Source organism: Phalacrocorax carbo, chromosome 2, assembly GCF_963921805.1.
Source record: "Phalacrocorax carbo chromosome 2, bPhaCar2.1, whole genome shotgun sequence".
Lineage (NCBI taxonomy): Eukaryota > Metazoa > Chordata > Aves > Suliformes > Phalacrocoracidae > Phalacrocorax > Phalacrocorax carbo.
In genome coordinates this window covers 137,410,168-137,426,212 of record NC_087514.1, presented here as the reverse complement: position 1 = coordinate 137,426,212, position 16,045 = coordinate 137,410,168, and the positions used below count along the sequence as shown (strand labels likewise).

The following is a 16,045-nucleotide window of genomic DNA, read 5'->3' as shown; positions in this document are numbered from 1 at the left end:
ATTATGGACACCTTCTTCCGTACTTTCAGCAGCAGTACATACTGCCTGTGAATATTTTGTTTTAACATTTTAGAAATTATTTTACATTGTAACAGCCTCTCCAAAGAAGGAGACCAGTGGGAACATTTAGAAAAACATAGTAAACATACAAAATGCAACAAAAATCAGGACAATACTTACCTTCGTCAAAAGTATTTAATGTTAGTGAGATTTTGCAGTCACTTTCAAACTGGCTAAACTCAGGACAAGGAATAGGAATGCTACTTTCTATTGCCAGTCTGTATTCCTTCCCATCTTCTGATATATCATATGTTTCTGGATATATCTAGCATAGAAGAAATTGTACTTAAAATGCAAGCTTTGTGAGTAGACTACAGCACTGCTTACTATCATCTAGGAGTACAGTATAACAAACAAAAGACATGGAATGGTATGGGGCATGTCCTGCTCCACTTGATCGGGCTTACTTAGATGGTCTGAAGAGCAGCAGCATTTTGGGGAGAAGACGATGACACAGTAGCAAGAGTCTTGAAGAGGTGGGAATAAGGGGCAAGGAAAAGGAAAAGGCAAGAGTAAAGGATAGCTAGAAAGGTAAGGAATTAGCAAACCGTATTAACACCACAAAAATGCATTCTCTGGGTAACTTCTGGAAGCTAAAATACACACACTTTGGTGTATTGTCTGGGCGGACGGGAGGGGGAAGCTACCTACAGGCAACAACGTTCCAAAAGAATTTGGAAGCGCCTTATTTCTCCTGGGATTCCTCTCCGTAAACTTGCAACACAGCTCGCTATAGATGTGTAATCAAAAATGCAACTAGAGATCAGTAGCAGAGGCCTACAACTGAGCATTGTCCATGGGGTGAAATCCTGCACACAGCCTCACAGGAAAACAAAGATAGTGCATTCATACTTTGCAGCGTGCACTACAGACTTGCACTTACATGAGAAATGTCTGGGCCCTGATCCTGCAGAAACATAAGTTGAGGCTTAACTTTATGAAGGGCAAATCCTTAAGTCAACAGGACTATTCCCAACATGTAATGACATGCAGTGTATCTTTTTGGGGTTGGGGTCCCATTCCTGGCCAACAAATGGGTCCCTATAGCAATATCCACCGTAGGAATTAAAATGAGCTTGGAATTTGGCCGCTGACCAAGTGGCACAGCACAGCCCATGTCCCAGTTTCCCTCTCTAAGCTCAGACCAGGTTGGCCTCACCCTTCCATTACCCCTGTGGCCAGCTGGGAAGAGGGCCTGGCCTAGGCTATCCTGTGAGCCATGTGCTGGGAAAGCCTGTTGGCAGAGGCCAAAATCTTTCCAGGTAAGTCAGAAGCAGTTAAATATAATGAACAACAGCATGCCAGGGCTCACGTCTTGAGCCGTGGTCCTCCTAGTTTATAAATGCAGATTCAGAGTCAACTCTAGCCGCTGGAAATCAAGGCTTTTGCTACGTGTGCAAGTTGCCGATTCAGCCTTCCTGCACCTTGAGTACATGGGAAACAGAAACAACTTTGACTCTTCTGCTTTTTGACAAATTTGTTCGCTACAGCAAACAACATGCTCTATTATTCACAATTAATACCTCTTGAGTGCCTTCTAGTCAGAGGACTCACTGTTGTAGCAATACTCAGAACGATTCTTACTAGATAAAGTAAAACATTATTTTCTTTCAAAATTACCTTAACTCCTGCAAAAAATTCCTTGCTCTCAACAGAAGAGCTTCGTATATCTGGCTTCTCCATGAAAAAAGCAGAACTGCTACAGTAGACCTGTAGGGCAAAACCAGCATAATAGGTATGAAGTGGTCAAATGTAGACAAAACCCAGCCATCATGCGTCATTTTGACAGATTCATCACACCCAGTCATCTGTTTGCACCAGAAGTTATCAATTGCCAGGGGCGCTGCTTAAGAAAAAACACAGAAACAGATCTAGGATCCTAAGACCTTTTCCTGGCACACCACCAGTGGTGCAGAGATTTGTTGATGGTTTGTATGTGGCCTTTAAGTCATGTTTAACAAGAACCTAAGTCTCCACAGATTTAACAAATCCCTCCAGGAGCATTCCTGCACCCCATGACATCTTGTGGAAGTGCATTCTGTACTTTATTATATGGGGGGTTTTACTTCTTTTTGTCCGTTTCACTTTTTTTTTTAAAGTTTTGTTGAGTGCCCATTGGATCTTAGGTTATGCAAAACAACCATCTCCTCCCCCTCCTCCTCTTCTTACTCTACTTTTTTCCGGGTCTTATGGGCCTGGATAATCTTTTTCAAGCTGAGGAATTTACTGTGATTTCCCTCCGCTGAACCAGTTCCATGCTACTAGACACTGTGGTTTTGCATTTTTTCTTTGTTTATGTTGCTGTCTCCATTTTGAGATGTGTTGACCACACATGCAATATTTCAGACCCTGAAAAACCAAGGATTCATAGCAGCAGCAGCTAATTTATGACTGTGCCTTTCCTTTTGACTGTCACTGAGATAACACTGTCAGGCAACTATTCACAAAGTCCCCAAAGGATTTTTGAGGATTGGCAATTGCTATTGCTGTCCATAAGCCATCCAAGCAGCCTGGCTTTGGCTTGAACACACACGCACATGCACATCAACCACATGCTTTTTTTGGTTTTTATTTTGGCCAGGAAAAATTAACCCTTAATTTGGTTTATACAGGCAGAAAGCTTATTGATTTTCCAATGCTTAAGCTCCTCAGAGTTACCATGAGAGCCTACCTCTTGATTCTGCTACCATGGAAGATAATGCAGGTACTCCCACTGCTTTTGAGGGCAGAGATTACCATTTAAATCTGATCATAGAGACAAAACCATGAAGCAGCAGCTCATTATTGATTCAAAGGGAAGAAATCTACCTAATGAATCAACAATGCAGCTTCTCACCACCTCTGGCTCTTACAGCCTCTCACTTAGATGCAGTTGTATCCAAAAATCCTCTTAATTAACAGTGTCAAACAAAATCACAGCACAGGGTTGAGAAATGCAACTTGAATAAACGTTTATCTCCTGGAAGCACGCTATACTGTAATGAAACAGGCAGTCTCAAAACCTTAAGGCAGTGATAACCACTGATATAGCCTGTGCCGTTTCCACAGTCATGTGGGCACCGTTGGTGTAAACAACAACTAGAGTCAGTACGCTTCTGCCAAGAGAATTTTTACAGCAAGGTGCTGGAACTCTGTCTCTAACATCTGTTCGTGTCTACTGAGCCATATTTACAAAGATACAAAGAGATTATGTTTTAACATACTTTGTCTCCAAGTCTGACGTTTATTCCATCTAGTTCTAGAAGTGAGAACATATGAACTGCTGTTTCATGTTTCAGTTCTTCTTTGATACCTTCAGGAGAAAGTCTTGACCAAGTTACAATGAATCCGACTGAGCTGTTTGCAAAAGGAATGCCAAAGGTACACCTTAGGTAAATGCTGCCTTTGATCAGCTCTGCTACAACTTCAGGAATGGTTGGTAGTGGTGGTGACACAGACGGAGACGATGAAGGAGCCAGGTTACCTAGTCAAACAGAAGTGTGGTCTGTGCTTTTCATTCTGTGCAAAAGTAGTACTAGATGAAATGACATTGATATTTATTTTGCCAGTTAATACACTAATATTTACCTTTTTTCATATGTGGAAATATTACATAATTGCTTAGAGAATCAGAGAAAATGTGTATGCTCCTTTTATTAATTATTGAAAGGAGAAAAAAACTCTTTATCAGCCTTTGATTATATTCTAGCCAACAGCATAGTGCTGAAGCAGGGGAACGGGATGGGACCAAGGGAATAAAATACAATTAATTATTTTACCAGATGGGAGAGAGCAACGTGCAAAGGAATTTGCCTGACAGAAGAATATTTTGTCTACTTATGAAGACAGGGGATGGGGGGGGAAAAAAAAGGGTTACGTAAAAAGGAAGAGAATAAACAACAATATGATTTCTCGATTCATCCTATATTTGATTCCCAAAGAATCAAATTAATCTGTAAATCAGCATTACTAAAATTACTTTTTGACATTTTGGTCATTATTCTGAATATTATGCTGAGAAAGTACTTTTGTACTCCAAGATCTGAAATTACCTCCAAACTGCTCATTTTGCAACAGACCGAGCAATACTGTTGATAACATGAACATGTTTTTATTCAAGACAGAATATGACTAAATGTTGACACTACTGGTTCATAGATGCACAAAAAAATCTTGAAAATCAAAACAAAATACTCACTGCTACAAAAGCCTTGATTTCGCGTTCCCTCAGTATCACACGTTTGTGACTTTGCATCTGAAAAAACTATAAATTGTTCTTAAATTGTATATTCCCACACATACGGAATATGTACACCAACGCTCCTAAATTACTGGCCTATGTTAAAAATACACCAAATATCACTATACACTAATTGAAGTCTAAATTAGCAGAACAGAAGCAATCCTGTAATCCGACCCATATACAATTACGGTAGCAGTCAGTACAAAGCCTTGGGTTGGACATCACAAGTAGATCGGCTAAACCTAGGAGGAAGGGTACCGAACATTCTACCTGCTACCCCACTCTACATCTTTTACTGCAGAGGTACCCAGCCAATACTTATAGGTGTTGGAAGTGAGAAAAAGGAATTAAACTGTTCTTTTGAATATATATTTTGTCTCCCCAAATCCACATCTGAATGCTTATTCATTAACTGTAACCCTGGACAGCCAAATTCAGTGCAGGTCTGCTTTGGAAAAAAAAAAAAAAAAAAAAAATCATCACCTTTCCTACAGGGGCCCAAGAAAAAGTGCTCATGCACTGCTATTGTTTGGTACTTTGAATGTTATTAAAAAAAAGAAAAAGTGGAACTTTGATTAAACGTGAAAATACCAGTGCATTTGTAACAGTAGTAGAAAGAGATTAGTCACTTCGCTCAAATGAAGTCAGAAGGACAGCAGCAACACTGAAAACCCCATTCACCAAAAAGAATGAAGAGCAGATTTTGATGTTCCAACACTTCAGTGATACAACATTTGAATTCTTCAGCATGTAGAGGAGAGACTGTTTGCAAATTTGCATCAAGTGTTTACAGCTATCAAGTGTTAAAGAGAAAACACAGGACACATGGTAACCTAGATACAAAAAGCAGCACAAGAGTACAATGCACTTCGTAGGAAAATACCATTTTAAAAGAAGGCTTTTAAACTCAAAATATGTTTCAGATGTACAGTATTCAGCAGAGCTAAACCAGAGCTAAACCAGAGTTATGTTTCTTGCCTACTTTATTTTCAGGCAGTAAAAATTTGCTAGCTCGCTGCCCATGGTTTTTATATCCTCTTCCCTCTCCATAAGGCATCATCCAAAGTAAATGCGAAGTCCTACAGTGCAGGAGTTCTTCTTTGCTTCAGTCACCTGCATGCTGAAATGTCCCATTTCTGGCATTTTTTTTTCCGTCAATAAACACTTGGAGAATGCCTTAACAACTGGACTTAAAGGTATAATGATGGGCCAATAAAGCACCAGAAAACCCACTGATAGTTTTGCTATCAAGCTTTTGAAAGCAATCAGTAACAGAGAATTTGACTTAGAGCAATACAGTACATGATGCATGACAATATTTCTAGTATTTTCACAATGGTGTGTTATACAAGCTAAGAATTCCCTACAACACTAATTTGTCACTATTTCATATATTTTTAACTGTAACGATTTAACCCTGCCTTTCTTAAGTTATACAAAACATCTAGCTTGAATAATGAAATACTGAAGTTTTGAGCTGTGAACACCGACACACTTTTGCAGCACAAGGGTCCAAGCAATGCAAGACTTTGCAAAAGGACTCCACTTCAGCCTTTCTCATAGTACTAATGAAGTATCAGTAGGGCACTTGTGTTGAATTTTCTTCTAGCAACATATATACTCTCCAGAAAGACGATAAAAGAATTACAGTAAGAAAAATACTCCTAACAATGCTAAACAATAATTATATAAATACAGTCTGGTCAAGTTCTTAAACAAAATTTACTCTGACACATAATTCTATGCATATTCAGGAATGGGTATTTGCAGAGCATGAGTGACATTGCAGGTACTCTGAATTTTGATTTCCAGATGTCTTATAACCTCATTATATGGAAAATTTTGGTTCATAAGTTTCTGAGCATTGAACAATACTTGAGTGCTAAATGTAAGTTAAAAAGGGGTGGTGTGAACCCACCTTACCACATCAAATCATTTTTCTATCGTATCAGAAGTAAGCATTGCAAGAGATATTAGCACGTATAACTATTTCCAGACATTTCTGCTCAGCCACATATCAGAGAAACACACCCATAAACACAACACCCACACTTAGTTGAGTTAGAGCATGCGTTTTCTCACCTTCTGCACAATATCCCATGCATCCTTGGGTGGGCTGCAGTAAGTAAACAAAGAAATCTCCACAGTTCCTCACACTGACAGGGATTCGGAAAAGACAGCAGTCTTTTGAAGTGCTGAAGAAAAACTGCCATGTAGCGCAAGCTGTTAACTGTTTGATCTCACCGGGTCGAGGCATGGATTCTGACTCCCTCAGAGACAACCAGACAGGGGCTTGAGTACCACAGCGATTCATCTTCAGCACCAGAGAAAAACATCAGAAAATGGTTAATGCTATATCAAACTGTTGCTGTGCTTTAATAAGAGCTACCCATGCATTCAAGTAATTTCCTGCATGAGCTTTTACAAAGTTTAGACAGTATAATTGAGGGCTTGCTTACTTTCCTCCTCAAGGTTGAGTACAAACACACACAAAAGGAACTTAAGTCCTTCTTTGTGTTTCTAAAGACAGGCTGTAATTTAGTGCCTGAAGAACTTAATTGGGAGCCACACCTGACTGTTTTGCCCAAAACAGCCAACAGTTGTGCTGTGGTTTAATGAGTTACTCTACACCCATTAACCTAGAGTAACTGACTGTGCATGCTATCAGAGCACAGCAAATACAGGGTAGAACATACGTACACTCAATATCGAATATCAACTAAAGGTGCTAAGGCTGACATGTTTCATCTGCCCTTTGCCATGGACCGAAGGTTCAGCTAACCTCCTGGACTTCTTCTAAGAGATGCGGCCAGCTGATGCAAGGTTACTAAGCTGCAGCCCTAGCCAAAAATACCAGACACCTGATAAGCCCTGACTGTCTTTCAATTCCCCACCTTTAGAAAGAGATATGCTTGTAGCATCCCTGTAACAACCACAGTGACTTTCTCGAAACCCAAAATCCTTTGGTGTTTACAAAGCAGTGGGCTTCACAAGGTCTGTGGTTCAGATGCTGATTCAACAGGTGATTAAAGACAGCTGTTGTTCCCTCTCTCCCACACAAAAGCCTTGTTCAATGCTTTTCCTCACAGAGTGAGAAGTGTGCTGTGGAATAGTCTCCTTCACCCCTCACCACTGTGGCTATGTGAGTCTTCAGATCAAGGAAGCTGCCGTGCAGGTCACAACTTAACAGCAGTACCAGTCATGGTAACTGAAGCACAAGACTGATAGCAGACACCACAGTTTTCCAGCAGAATACAGAAAAATGAATCCTGAGAAAAGGAGACAAAGGTTTCTGGTTCATGGGTTACCAGAATGAGTTAAAGATCACCTCCTGTCTTTCATGCGCTGCAGAAAGCAAACTGAAGAGAAACACCTACAAGGACACAGCGTGTGCTAAAGCCAGCATTTGGAAAATATTTACATGAAAACTATAAATCTGAAATTGTGAGATTTTGAGAACCTCAAGTATCCCTTTCTTTGACTTGATAGTGAAGAAAGGTCTCAGATCATCTTGTCTTTAGACCTGCAGACTCATTGAGCGATTACTCATCTCAAAAGTACTCTTCTGTCGTCTTCTTTCTTAAACTCGAATATCTGAGCCCACCATCAATCCATCACAGACAGAATTAATGAGAAGAAGACAGAAATGGGATGGATTGTTTAACACAGTCTGAATCTTTGACAGCTATAATAAAAGCTATAATAAAAGTTCTCCTAAAGGGAAAAAAAGGAGGACACTTCCCAAACAGGACATCCATTTTAGCATGGTTTTAATGTTTTGACTTTGAGATTTAAAATAAAAAAGCCTTGTTTTTGTCAACAGATGCAAAGAAGCAGATGTCAATGCATAAATTTAATTTGCTGAATAAGTTTTGAATCAATTTCTTTCTAAGTGTACCTGGACTCCTCTGTATTAGGGTGGTAGCCTATTTTTACCAAGTATTTACTGAGTTTGAACTTTGGTCAGATTTCCAAAACTTTCCTAGATGATCTGAGCAGGTACCTTGCTAGTCTAACCTCTGTTCTGAAAAACACGTTGATTTTTCCCCTGGTTTATCATGCTAGCTCTTTCCAGAAAAGTATCTATTTTGATAAAACATAACTAGTTAATTAGTTTGTTTGTATTGAATCTAACTGAAAGAAAGCCCTTCAGGAATTATACTTTTTGCTAGGGTTTTTTACTATGAAAGCCTGGATAACAGTAGCCTCTGCAACACAGCCCTCTAAGTCCTTGAGTCAGCTGCACATTAAAGGTACTTCAGAGAATTTATACTGGTGTAAAGATTTAATAAATAAATAAGAGGGTGTGTTAGAAACTCAATTTAATTTTATTAGTACGTTTTAACTCTTTTGTATTCCTTTAGAAGTGTCTCATTGTTGGGCTTTCCCTTTCATTTTTGTTTTGTAAAGACACTGACCAGGCAATTTTAATTCATTAGAAAAATCATGGGTAAAATACTGTAATGACATTTTAATTCTTTTTAAACAAGGAAACGTTTTAAAATAGAAAACTACAAAGCTGTATCTCCTTAGAATATGACAATTACAGATATGTTGGTATGCTCTAAAATAAAGCATTGCAAGTCTAAAGTATTAAATATTCCAAGTAATTCTTGGATCTTAGGGGACTTGCAGATGACAAGGCAACTAATCTTCAGTTAGCTCCGTTAGTTCAAGTCATTTTAGGAGTAATCTCTTGTCTCTAACACAAACACTTTAAAAGCTCCAGCATTACTGGATTCATGGGCTGCAAGTTTTTATACTGCTTTCACATGGCCTTCCTAACAGACTGACCATCGCATAGTTGCAGCTTTACGACATGAGATCCCTTCTTTAGCAGTGACTACAAATGACAGTTTTTGAGTGCTCTAGAAGGGATGCAATTTATCATGCTCTGCTATTGCTCATTCCGTGTAAAGTTTTCAACGCTTAAGACTTAAGTCTTAACACTTAAGTCCAGTTACCACATTTTAGTATGCTCCAGTATTTAGAGAGAATAGGTAGTCTGTATTCCTCCTCATCAATCTCCATAACTGTACTCTTTTTTTTATAGCTATCTTACTGAAAAATTCTGAAGAAAATATATGTATTTCTCATAATCAAATGAGTTGTAACAATACCTCCACGCACTTGGTCGGCATCTCAGCAGGCTTATCAAAAATCATAAAGCGATACCATCCTGGTGTTAGGGAATTGTCACATATTAAATCCTGAATAGCTGATTGCTGGAGGTGGGATGAATCAAAATCAACACTTCGGTAAGGGCTCTGCAGGATCTGATGTCCACCAGGAGAACATTCAAGAACTGTGGAGCAAGAGTATTTCAAGTATCAAGATGGAATGCTTAACAAGTATGTTAGAACAGATGTGAAATATTTTTAATGGGAAAATATGGATAAATTGCAATAGGAGGTGAAGCTACTTTTACTGAAAAACATTGTGAAGTCTTGTTAACGACAACAAATAGGTATGTTAGCACTCTAAAATTTAACAGAATTCATCATGTGGTAACCTCCCCTTCTTTAAGTGGCCAATAAACGCAAATTGATAACATTAGGCATTTACCCTAGATGTAAAAACAGTGGAATGGAATATGTTTATACTTTCTCTCTGGATTTTGACTTTCTAGTTCCATTTATGCTTATGAAACCTGGCAACCTGAATAAAAATGGGGTGTCAGATATATGAGAGGATCAAAATCTTACCTCAACAGGAGTAAGGATTATCCAGAGGTCTTCTGTAAATAGGCTACCACTTTACAGCGCTCTTATGCATGAAATGAAGAATTCCCTCCAATGGATGAGAGGCAGTTGCATACAGTTTGCATGTATACATGCAGATCACAGCAAAAGTGTGTATGAAAATGGGTAGATAGTTACAGATTTTAAGTCAATTTGCATGACTGACATGCTAAATTACAACTAACAAACTTATTTTGGGACATCTAAGTCACCTTGTGGCCTCAGAAAAAAGAAAAAAAATCTCAAAATTGCTGATAGGTAAAAGTCTTCATGACTCTCTTTTTTAAAAAAAATACAGACTCGTTCAGAAACAAAGCAGAATGCTAGAATTTCTGTGTGATGTGGCAGCTAAGTTGACTCCTGGTTGCATGCAATGTACTGCCTGGCCATTCTTGCTCAGGAATGTCTTTGGGAAGTGAAAGTAGGGGAAAATAAAGGAAAAGAATGTTTATAAATAAATAACATTTCAAATATACCTATTTACCTTGCTTTTAAAAATGGATACCAACTGATACTGACTGTGAATGGAATTTCAGGTTATACTGAATGATACATTTAATCTTAATTCTTGCCTTTACAATGCTAGTACTGAATTTAAAAAAAAAGCAGCTATAAGCAAAGCTTTATAATCTTACGTTTTGAATATTGATACTCTGACCTTCAGTTTTTGCTCCCAGGTTTTTCTCTATTTGTCCCATGTTTTTGTGTCCCATGTAATTGTGTCACTGATAACTAACATATTTTCGTTCAAATCATGCAGTAATGCACCATATTCCACATATTTCATGTCATTGCGTAGATAACCACAATTATAAAGCCGTTTCAAAATCAGGTGATTCCCCGCCTTTCAATGAAGAAGATGCCCCAGTTAAAGAACAGATTTCATCTCTTTTAAGCACAGTATGAGAATCCTATAGTCTTTCAAAGACTGAAGATTTAATCTGATATGGCTTTAGGCTACCCAGGCAGGTAACAATAGCTTTATCTTCCATCCTCTAAGGGCAGATGGAAGTCAATGTGATTGACTGTGCCACCGCTGTGCTTCTGAGTGGCTTGTAGTAGCCTGTAGGCCATTCGTGCCCAAACAAGTTGACCTTACTGACAATTTATGCTTCATTGGAATTTGAAGAAAAGCCCTTGAAGAATCACAGGTCAGTCATGTATGTTATTGAAATGTTTTCCAAGCAAGCTACACCACAGCAGTTTATGAACCATTGAGAAAGTTTATTCCTGTCCTCTACTTTTTTTACCAGAATTCTCCCTTTCATGCAGCACCCTCATTAGTCTTCTTTCCTGTAACTGAATCACTCCTGAAACAATTAATATGTTACCTTTTACATTAATAAATCAAGCTAGGCGTGAGACAAGTCTTTATTTTCTTTTCCTCCCCAGTTTAATTAGATCATCATTTGATAGATCTTCAAAACAGCTGACTGTACTCACTTCTAATGGGGTTATAAATCCTACTAAAGATCAAATTATACATTTCTTATTATTATGCACATCACTTTAATATGTCACCCAGCTCTTCGTGTGTTCTTTCTTCCTTTTTAGAGTACACTAATATTTCCATAGTTATTGCTTGGAAATCTCATCCTGCATTACACTGGTTGATTTTTTTTTTCCCTTCCTTTCTTTTCCTTACCCATTCTGCAAATGAACTGAAAATAACTGTCATTATCAATACTACAAATTTAAATATTTTATTACTCATCTGAGTGTAACTGCTCTGCTAACTCCCGCAACAGCAGAAACAAATAAAACTAATATATTTATGGACACATACACAAGAAATGAATGTTGTGTTCTTTGTGAAAAATGTTACCCCTGCAGACCAGATCTGCTCAAATCACAGGCATTTAAGAGGGGAATTGGCTAAATTTTCCACCAAAATCATTAATTCCTTATTCAGGTTGTATAAAAATAATAATTTTTATATAAACATTCTTTCACAATTCATTCGCAAAATGATGAATACCGATTTTGTTATCATGCTCCAGAAAAGCTTTGCCTGTATCTAACACCCAGCAATTTTCAGCCCCATGTGTCAAGTCTGACAAAATAATAAGGAACTAGAAATAGGGTCTGATAACTTGAAAGTGCTAAGGAAGCTTACCTACAGGGCAAGCTTACCTACCGGCTCTGCCTGCTATGGGAGGAACATTAAAGTATGGGAAGGTATATGTGCTACTGTTGACTTGACTTCATCCACAATCACAACATATTCTGACATCTTCTGACATAAAATGGAAAATTCATGTTCGTTTTAACAGAATTTATCATTTCAGCATGATTATTCTTGACAGAAGTCCTTCTATTTATATGGGAATATTCTTTTCAGTTATTTCTTTTCAGGCCTTTAAATGTATTAGTTATTTAGTAACTTTAAATATTTGCTTTAGAATAATGAAATTCTAATTATAAAAAACACAAATGAACGTGTGAGAATTAAGACCAAGAAATTCAGCCTCCTTTGTGTATTTTGCACCATTGGTTTAACTTAACCTAGCAGAGACACATGCGAGAGGCTATGAGGAGAGACCTGTTTCTAGGAAATGAGACTCTCCCATTTTGTTTGGAGGTCCAGTTACTACATACTGTCTGCTGAAAAAGCAATCCATCTTGGGAAAATATTCAGTTGTTTCCCTGGAATTTTAGTTTACTTATCATATTCTGTGCTTCTTTCCACAAATACCCTAAATACTGTAAATGGCTCTCTACTACTCTCTAACTGAGGTCTCTGCATGCCAGAAGATTTTGATTCCATATTTGCATTTTCCTGACGGTTATCAGGATTAATACAGCGAGCTTTGCCCGGATCCAACCCAGACCTACTTGGTTTTGCCAGACACTGAGAAATGTGACCCTGAGCCGGAAAAGAATTCAACTTTTGCAACATCTTTAACACAAAGATAGCATTGTGCCAGAGGATGAGCCTTTTGGGAGATGCAGATGAAATCTCTGCCAACACACTGGGGTTTGTACCACGACTGCCACGAACAGGGTCAGGTAATAGGTACTCTGGACACCACACGCTCACCAAAAGTCAAAAGAGGTTCTCAAAATCAACACAGGAGCTCAGTTTCCACAAAGAGGTACTTGGGTGGCTCCTGATGACTGCCTCTGAGGCACTGGGGTGGAAAAAGGAATTCCACAAAGCAAGGACTTCTCAGTTCCCTCTTCACATCTCCGTTCCAATCCATTTGCAGAGAGGGGACGATGATTTTCCACCGGTCCATAATGTTTCCAGCATTATGGAGCAGTCAGGGACTGAGGACTGCCGGGTGCAAACCAGAGTAGAGACGGGAAAAGGAGCCACTCACAGGAGTACAGGCAGGCAAGGGCAGAGTGGCAGGGCTGGCAACTCAGTTCCTCAGGTACATTAGGTTATCAGTTTATATCTCCTGCTGTCCAAAGGCCAGCATCTGGCAAATTACTACAGATAAACAAATAGTAAGTGCCTACTCTAATCTTCAACGTGCTTTTTCTTGCATCTACTGACTGCAAAGAATGCAGCGTATCAACATCCCAAGGCAAAAATTAGAACTAGGACTGCATTTAACAAAAGTGTTCAGATATATCTGTGGATTTAAACTCTTCCAAAGTACTAAAATAGAAAGAAGTTCACTTTTTGGAAGAAGTTATCTTGAAATGGTTACTTAGGGTAACGCTTTTAAAGCAAAATATAAAAATGACTGTAACTACCTAAAAGATACCATTTGCTTGGATGAGACATATAAAAGAACATGATCACAAACATTGTGGCAGTGACAGTATCGCAATGCAATGGGACTGGAATATGAATACTCTCCTGTACGGGGAACAACAGGATAATAGAATCAACATGCACACATTGATACATCTTTATAAAAAACCTTATCCGGATGGGAGTTAAAACACTTTTCAACCACTCATGTCAATACCCTAAAGAGTGCCTTGAAAAGGTAGTTAATAACCTTTTAAAAAAGATGCAAAATTGATGCTTACAGAGTATTTTCTGGTAGCTCTTAATAGAATACGCTATTGTATCTATTCTACGTGGATCTTCTCTTAGAAATTGGGATTCAGAAAACCATATCTGTCAGATACGGCTTTTGCACAGGCTTTGCAAGGCGTTTCGCGGAGGTGCCAGGTAAGGGCGCGCCCACCCCCGCAGGCGCTCCGAGAGCAGGGAAGAGCGAGCGGCAGAACTAACGCTCCGCGGCTCCCGCTGTCCCTTGGCAGGTTCTCCCCGCGGCTGCGCCGTGACAGAGACAACTTCTGCCGGCCAACAGTAACGCTAAGAACTTTTAACTTCGCAAAGTTAAGCCTCTTCCAGTGAGACTAGTTACATGTGACCACCGGGCTGGGAAACCAGCGCCGTGCGGGCAGAGGGGACGGGCCCGACCCGAGCCGCTCCCTGGGACCGGAGAAGGGGAACGCCCGCTCCCCGCCGGGGGCTGGTGCCGAACCCGGCGGGGCCGAGGGCGAGCGCTCCCCGCCGCCGCCCGCAGCCGCCGAGCCCTCCCGTTCCCCACCTGCGGGCCGCGACCCCCCGCCGGCAGCCGCCCGCCCCATCCCGTCCCGATGCCCGTCCCGGCGCCGCTTACCTCGCCGGCGGGGCCTCGCCGCCGCCAGGCAGCCCAGCAGGGCCGCGCAGAGCCAGAGGCGGCGGGCGGCGGGGGCGGCCCCCGGCATGGCCCCTCAGCGCCGCTCCCCTCAGCGCTGCTCCGCTCCTAGGGCCGGCGGACACGCCGCGCTCTTCTGGCGGCTGCCGGCGCCCACCCCGCGCCTCAGTGCGGCCCCTCCCTCGAGGGGTCCTCGACGGGGCCCAGCCCTCCGCCCGCCTCCCCACCGCCCCCGGCCTGGCCCAGCGTGGCCCCGACGGGGGTCGCGACGGGGGTGGCCGCTCCCGGCGCTTGGGCGGCGGCTGGGGCCTGTGACCCGGCCCGAGAGCGGCGAGGGGGGCTTGGGCATCCCCAGCCCGCGTCTTCCACGGGGGGAGGTTTTCAGCGTTCAGTGATTCCTGTCGGGGTGTTTATGAAGGCGCTTTTGTGAACCCCTGACAGCCCCAAAACTGGTCGGAGCCATGAAAGAACGAGCAATGTCCTACTGTCTCCGACCCCTAACTGTATTTATTTCTAACGTGCAGTAAAATGCCAAAAAAAGAGCCGGTTTCAATTTGTTTGCTGTGAATCCTTTGGTCATTTATTTAGATCACCAAGAGTGTTTTACACTTCAGCTTTAGTAATAATTGCAAGCTGCTGTGTTTGGTACCATTAATGCAGAATGAGTTCAGCAAATCTACAAGTTTAAAGGCTTGCTGGGAGATGATCCCGTTTGAGAATGTCTAGTGGAGGACAAAGAGGAGGGCAAACTCAGCATTTGAGATTTGGTAATGCTGGTATTTGTCTTTGTAGGCCTGAGGTGGTGCAGGCACTCGACTACTTTGCACACGCATGCAGCAAGCCACAGAAATGATTCGTGTTCCCATTAGTATATGCAGGCCTAAATCAAACAAACAAATGTTGCTGGCACTGAAACACAGCTTACTGCCATCCACTGAATGTCTGCAAGGGTAGAATGTGTGGTGAAGACTCCTTCCAGGAGGTACTGACCTGCGTGGCTCCTTGCAGAGCAGATTTCCCTGCAGAAGGAGGTCCCGGGGCTTGGGGTCGGGACAGCGGCACAGCACCGTTGCGTGGGTAGCCTCCGTCAGCTTTCGGGCACACACCCTGAGCCTCTTCACTGGAAGAAGCTGTTCAGCTCCATGTCAGCAGCAACTTTTTCAAAGGAATCACTGGCACAGCCTGTGCATTGAACTCAGTCTTGGATTTCTGTCAGTTCTCTGAGCAGGCACTTTTCTCCTAAGCATTCAGGGAACTTTTAATTGTGAGTTTTCTTAATTAATAGTCAACTGTCTGGGTTATTTGTTACCAGACGTGATAAACGTTTATCCTGGTAAACTGCATACATCTGAAATTGGTTTGGGTTTTCGTTTTATTTTCCCAAAGTGTGTGTTTATAAAGAAGACAAAAAGAAG

The 16,045-nt window shown here is 41.0% G+C and overlaps 1 protein-coding gene across 7 annotated transcripts in view; it reads right to left on the bottom strand.

Moving 5' to 3' along the window:
* Window positions 1-14,808, bottom strand: part of VWDE (von Willebrand factor D and EGF domains) — a 41,548-nt gene extending 26,740 nt beyond the window's left edge. For 4 of the 7 annotated variants that reach the window (XM_064444519.1, XM_064444520.1, XM_064444525.1 and 1 more), the window contains exons 1-7: window positions 14,613-14,807; window positions 9,403-9,587; window positions 6,365-6,596; window positions 4,238-4,303; window positions 3,264-3,523; window positions 1,681-1,770; window positions 181-325 (exon numbers count right to left, since the gene is read on the bottom strand). In XM_064444519.1, coding sequence (XP_064300589.1) covers window positions 181-325; window positions 1,681-1,770; window positions 3,264-3,523; window positions 4,238-4,303; window positions 6,365-6,596; window positions 9,403-9,587; window positions 14,613-14,700 — 1,066 coding nt within the window. In that variant the 5' untranslated portion in view covers window positions 14,701-14,807. Of the gene's footprint in view, window positions 1-180; window positions 326-1,680; window positions 1,771-3,263; window positions 3,524-4,237; window positions 4,304-6,364; window positions 6,597-9,402; window positions 9,588-14,612 lie in introns of all 7 variants that reach the window. The other 3 variants (XM_064444523.1, XM_064444524.1, XM_064444521.1) reach the window with 2 other exon arrangements.
* Between the last annotated feature and the right edge of the window lie 1,237 nt (window positions 14,809-16,045).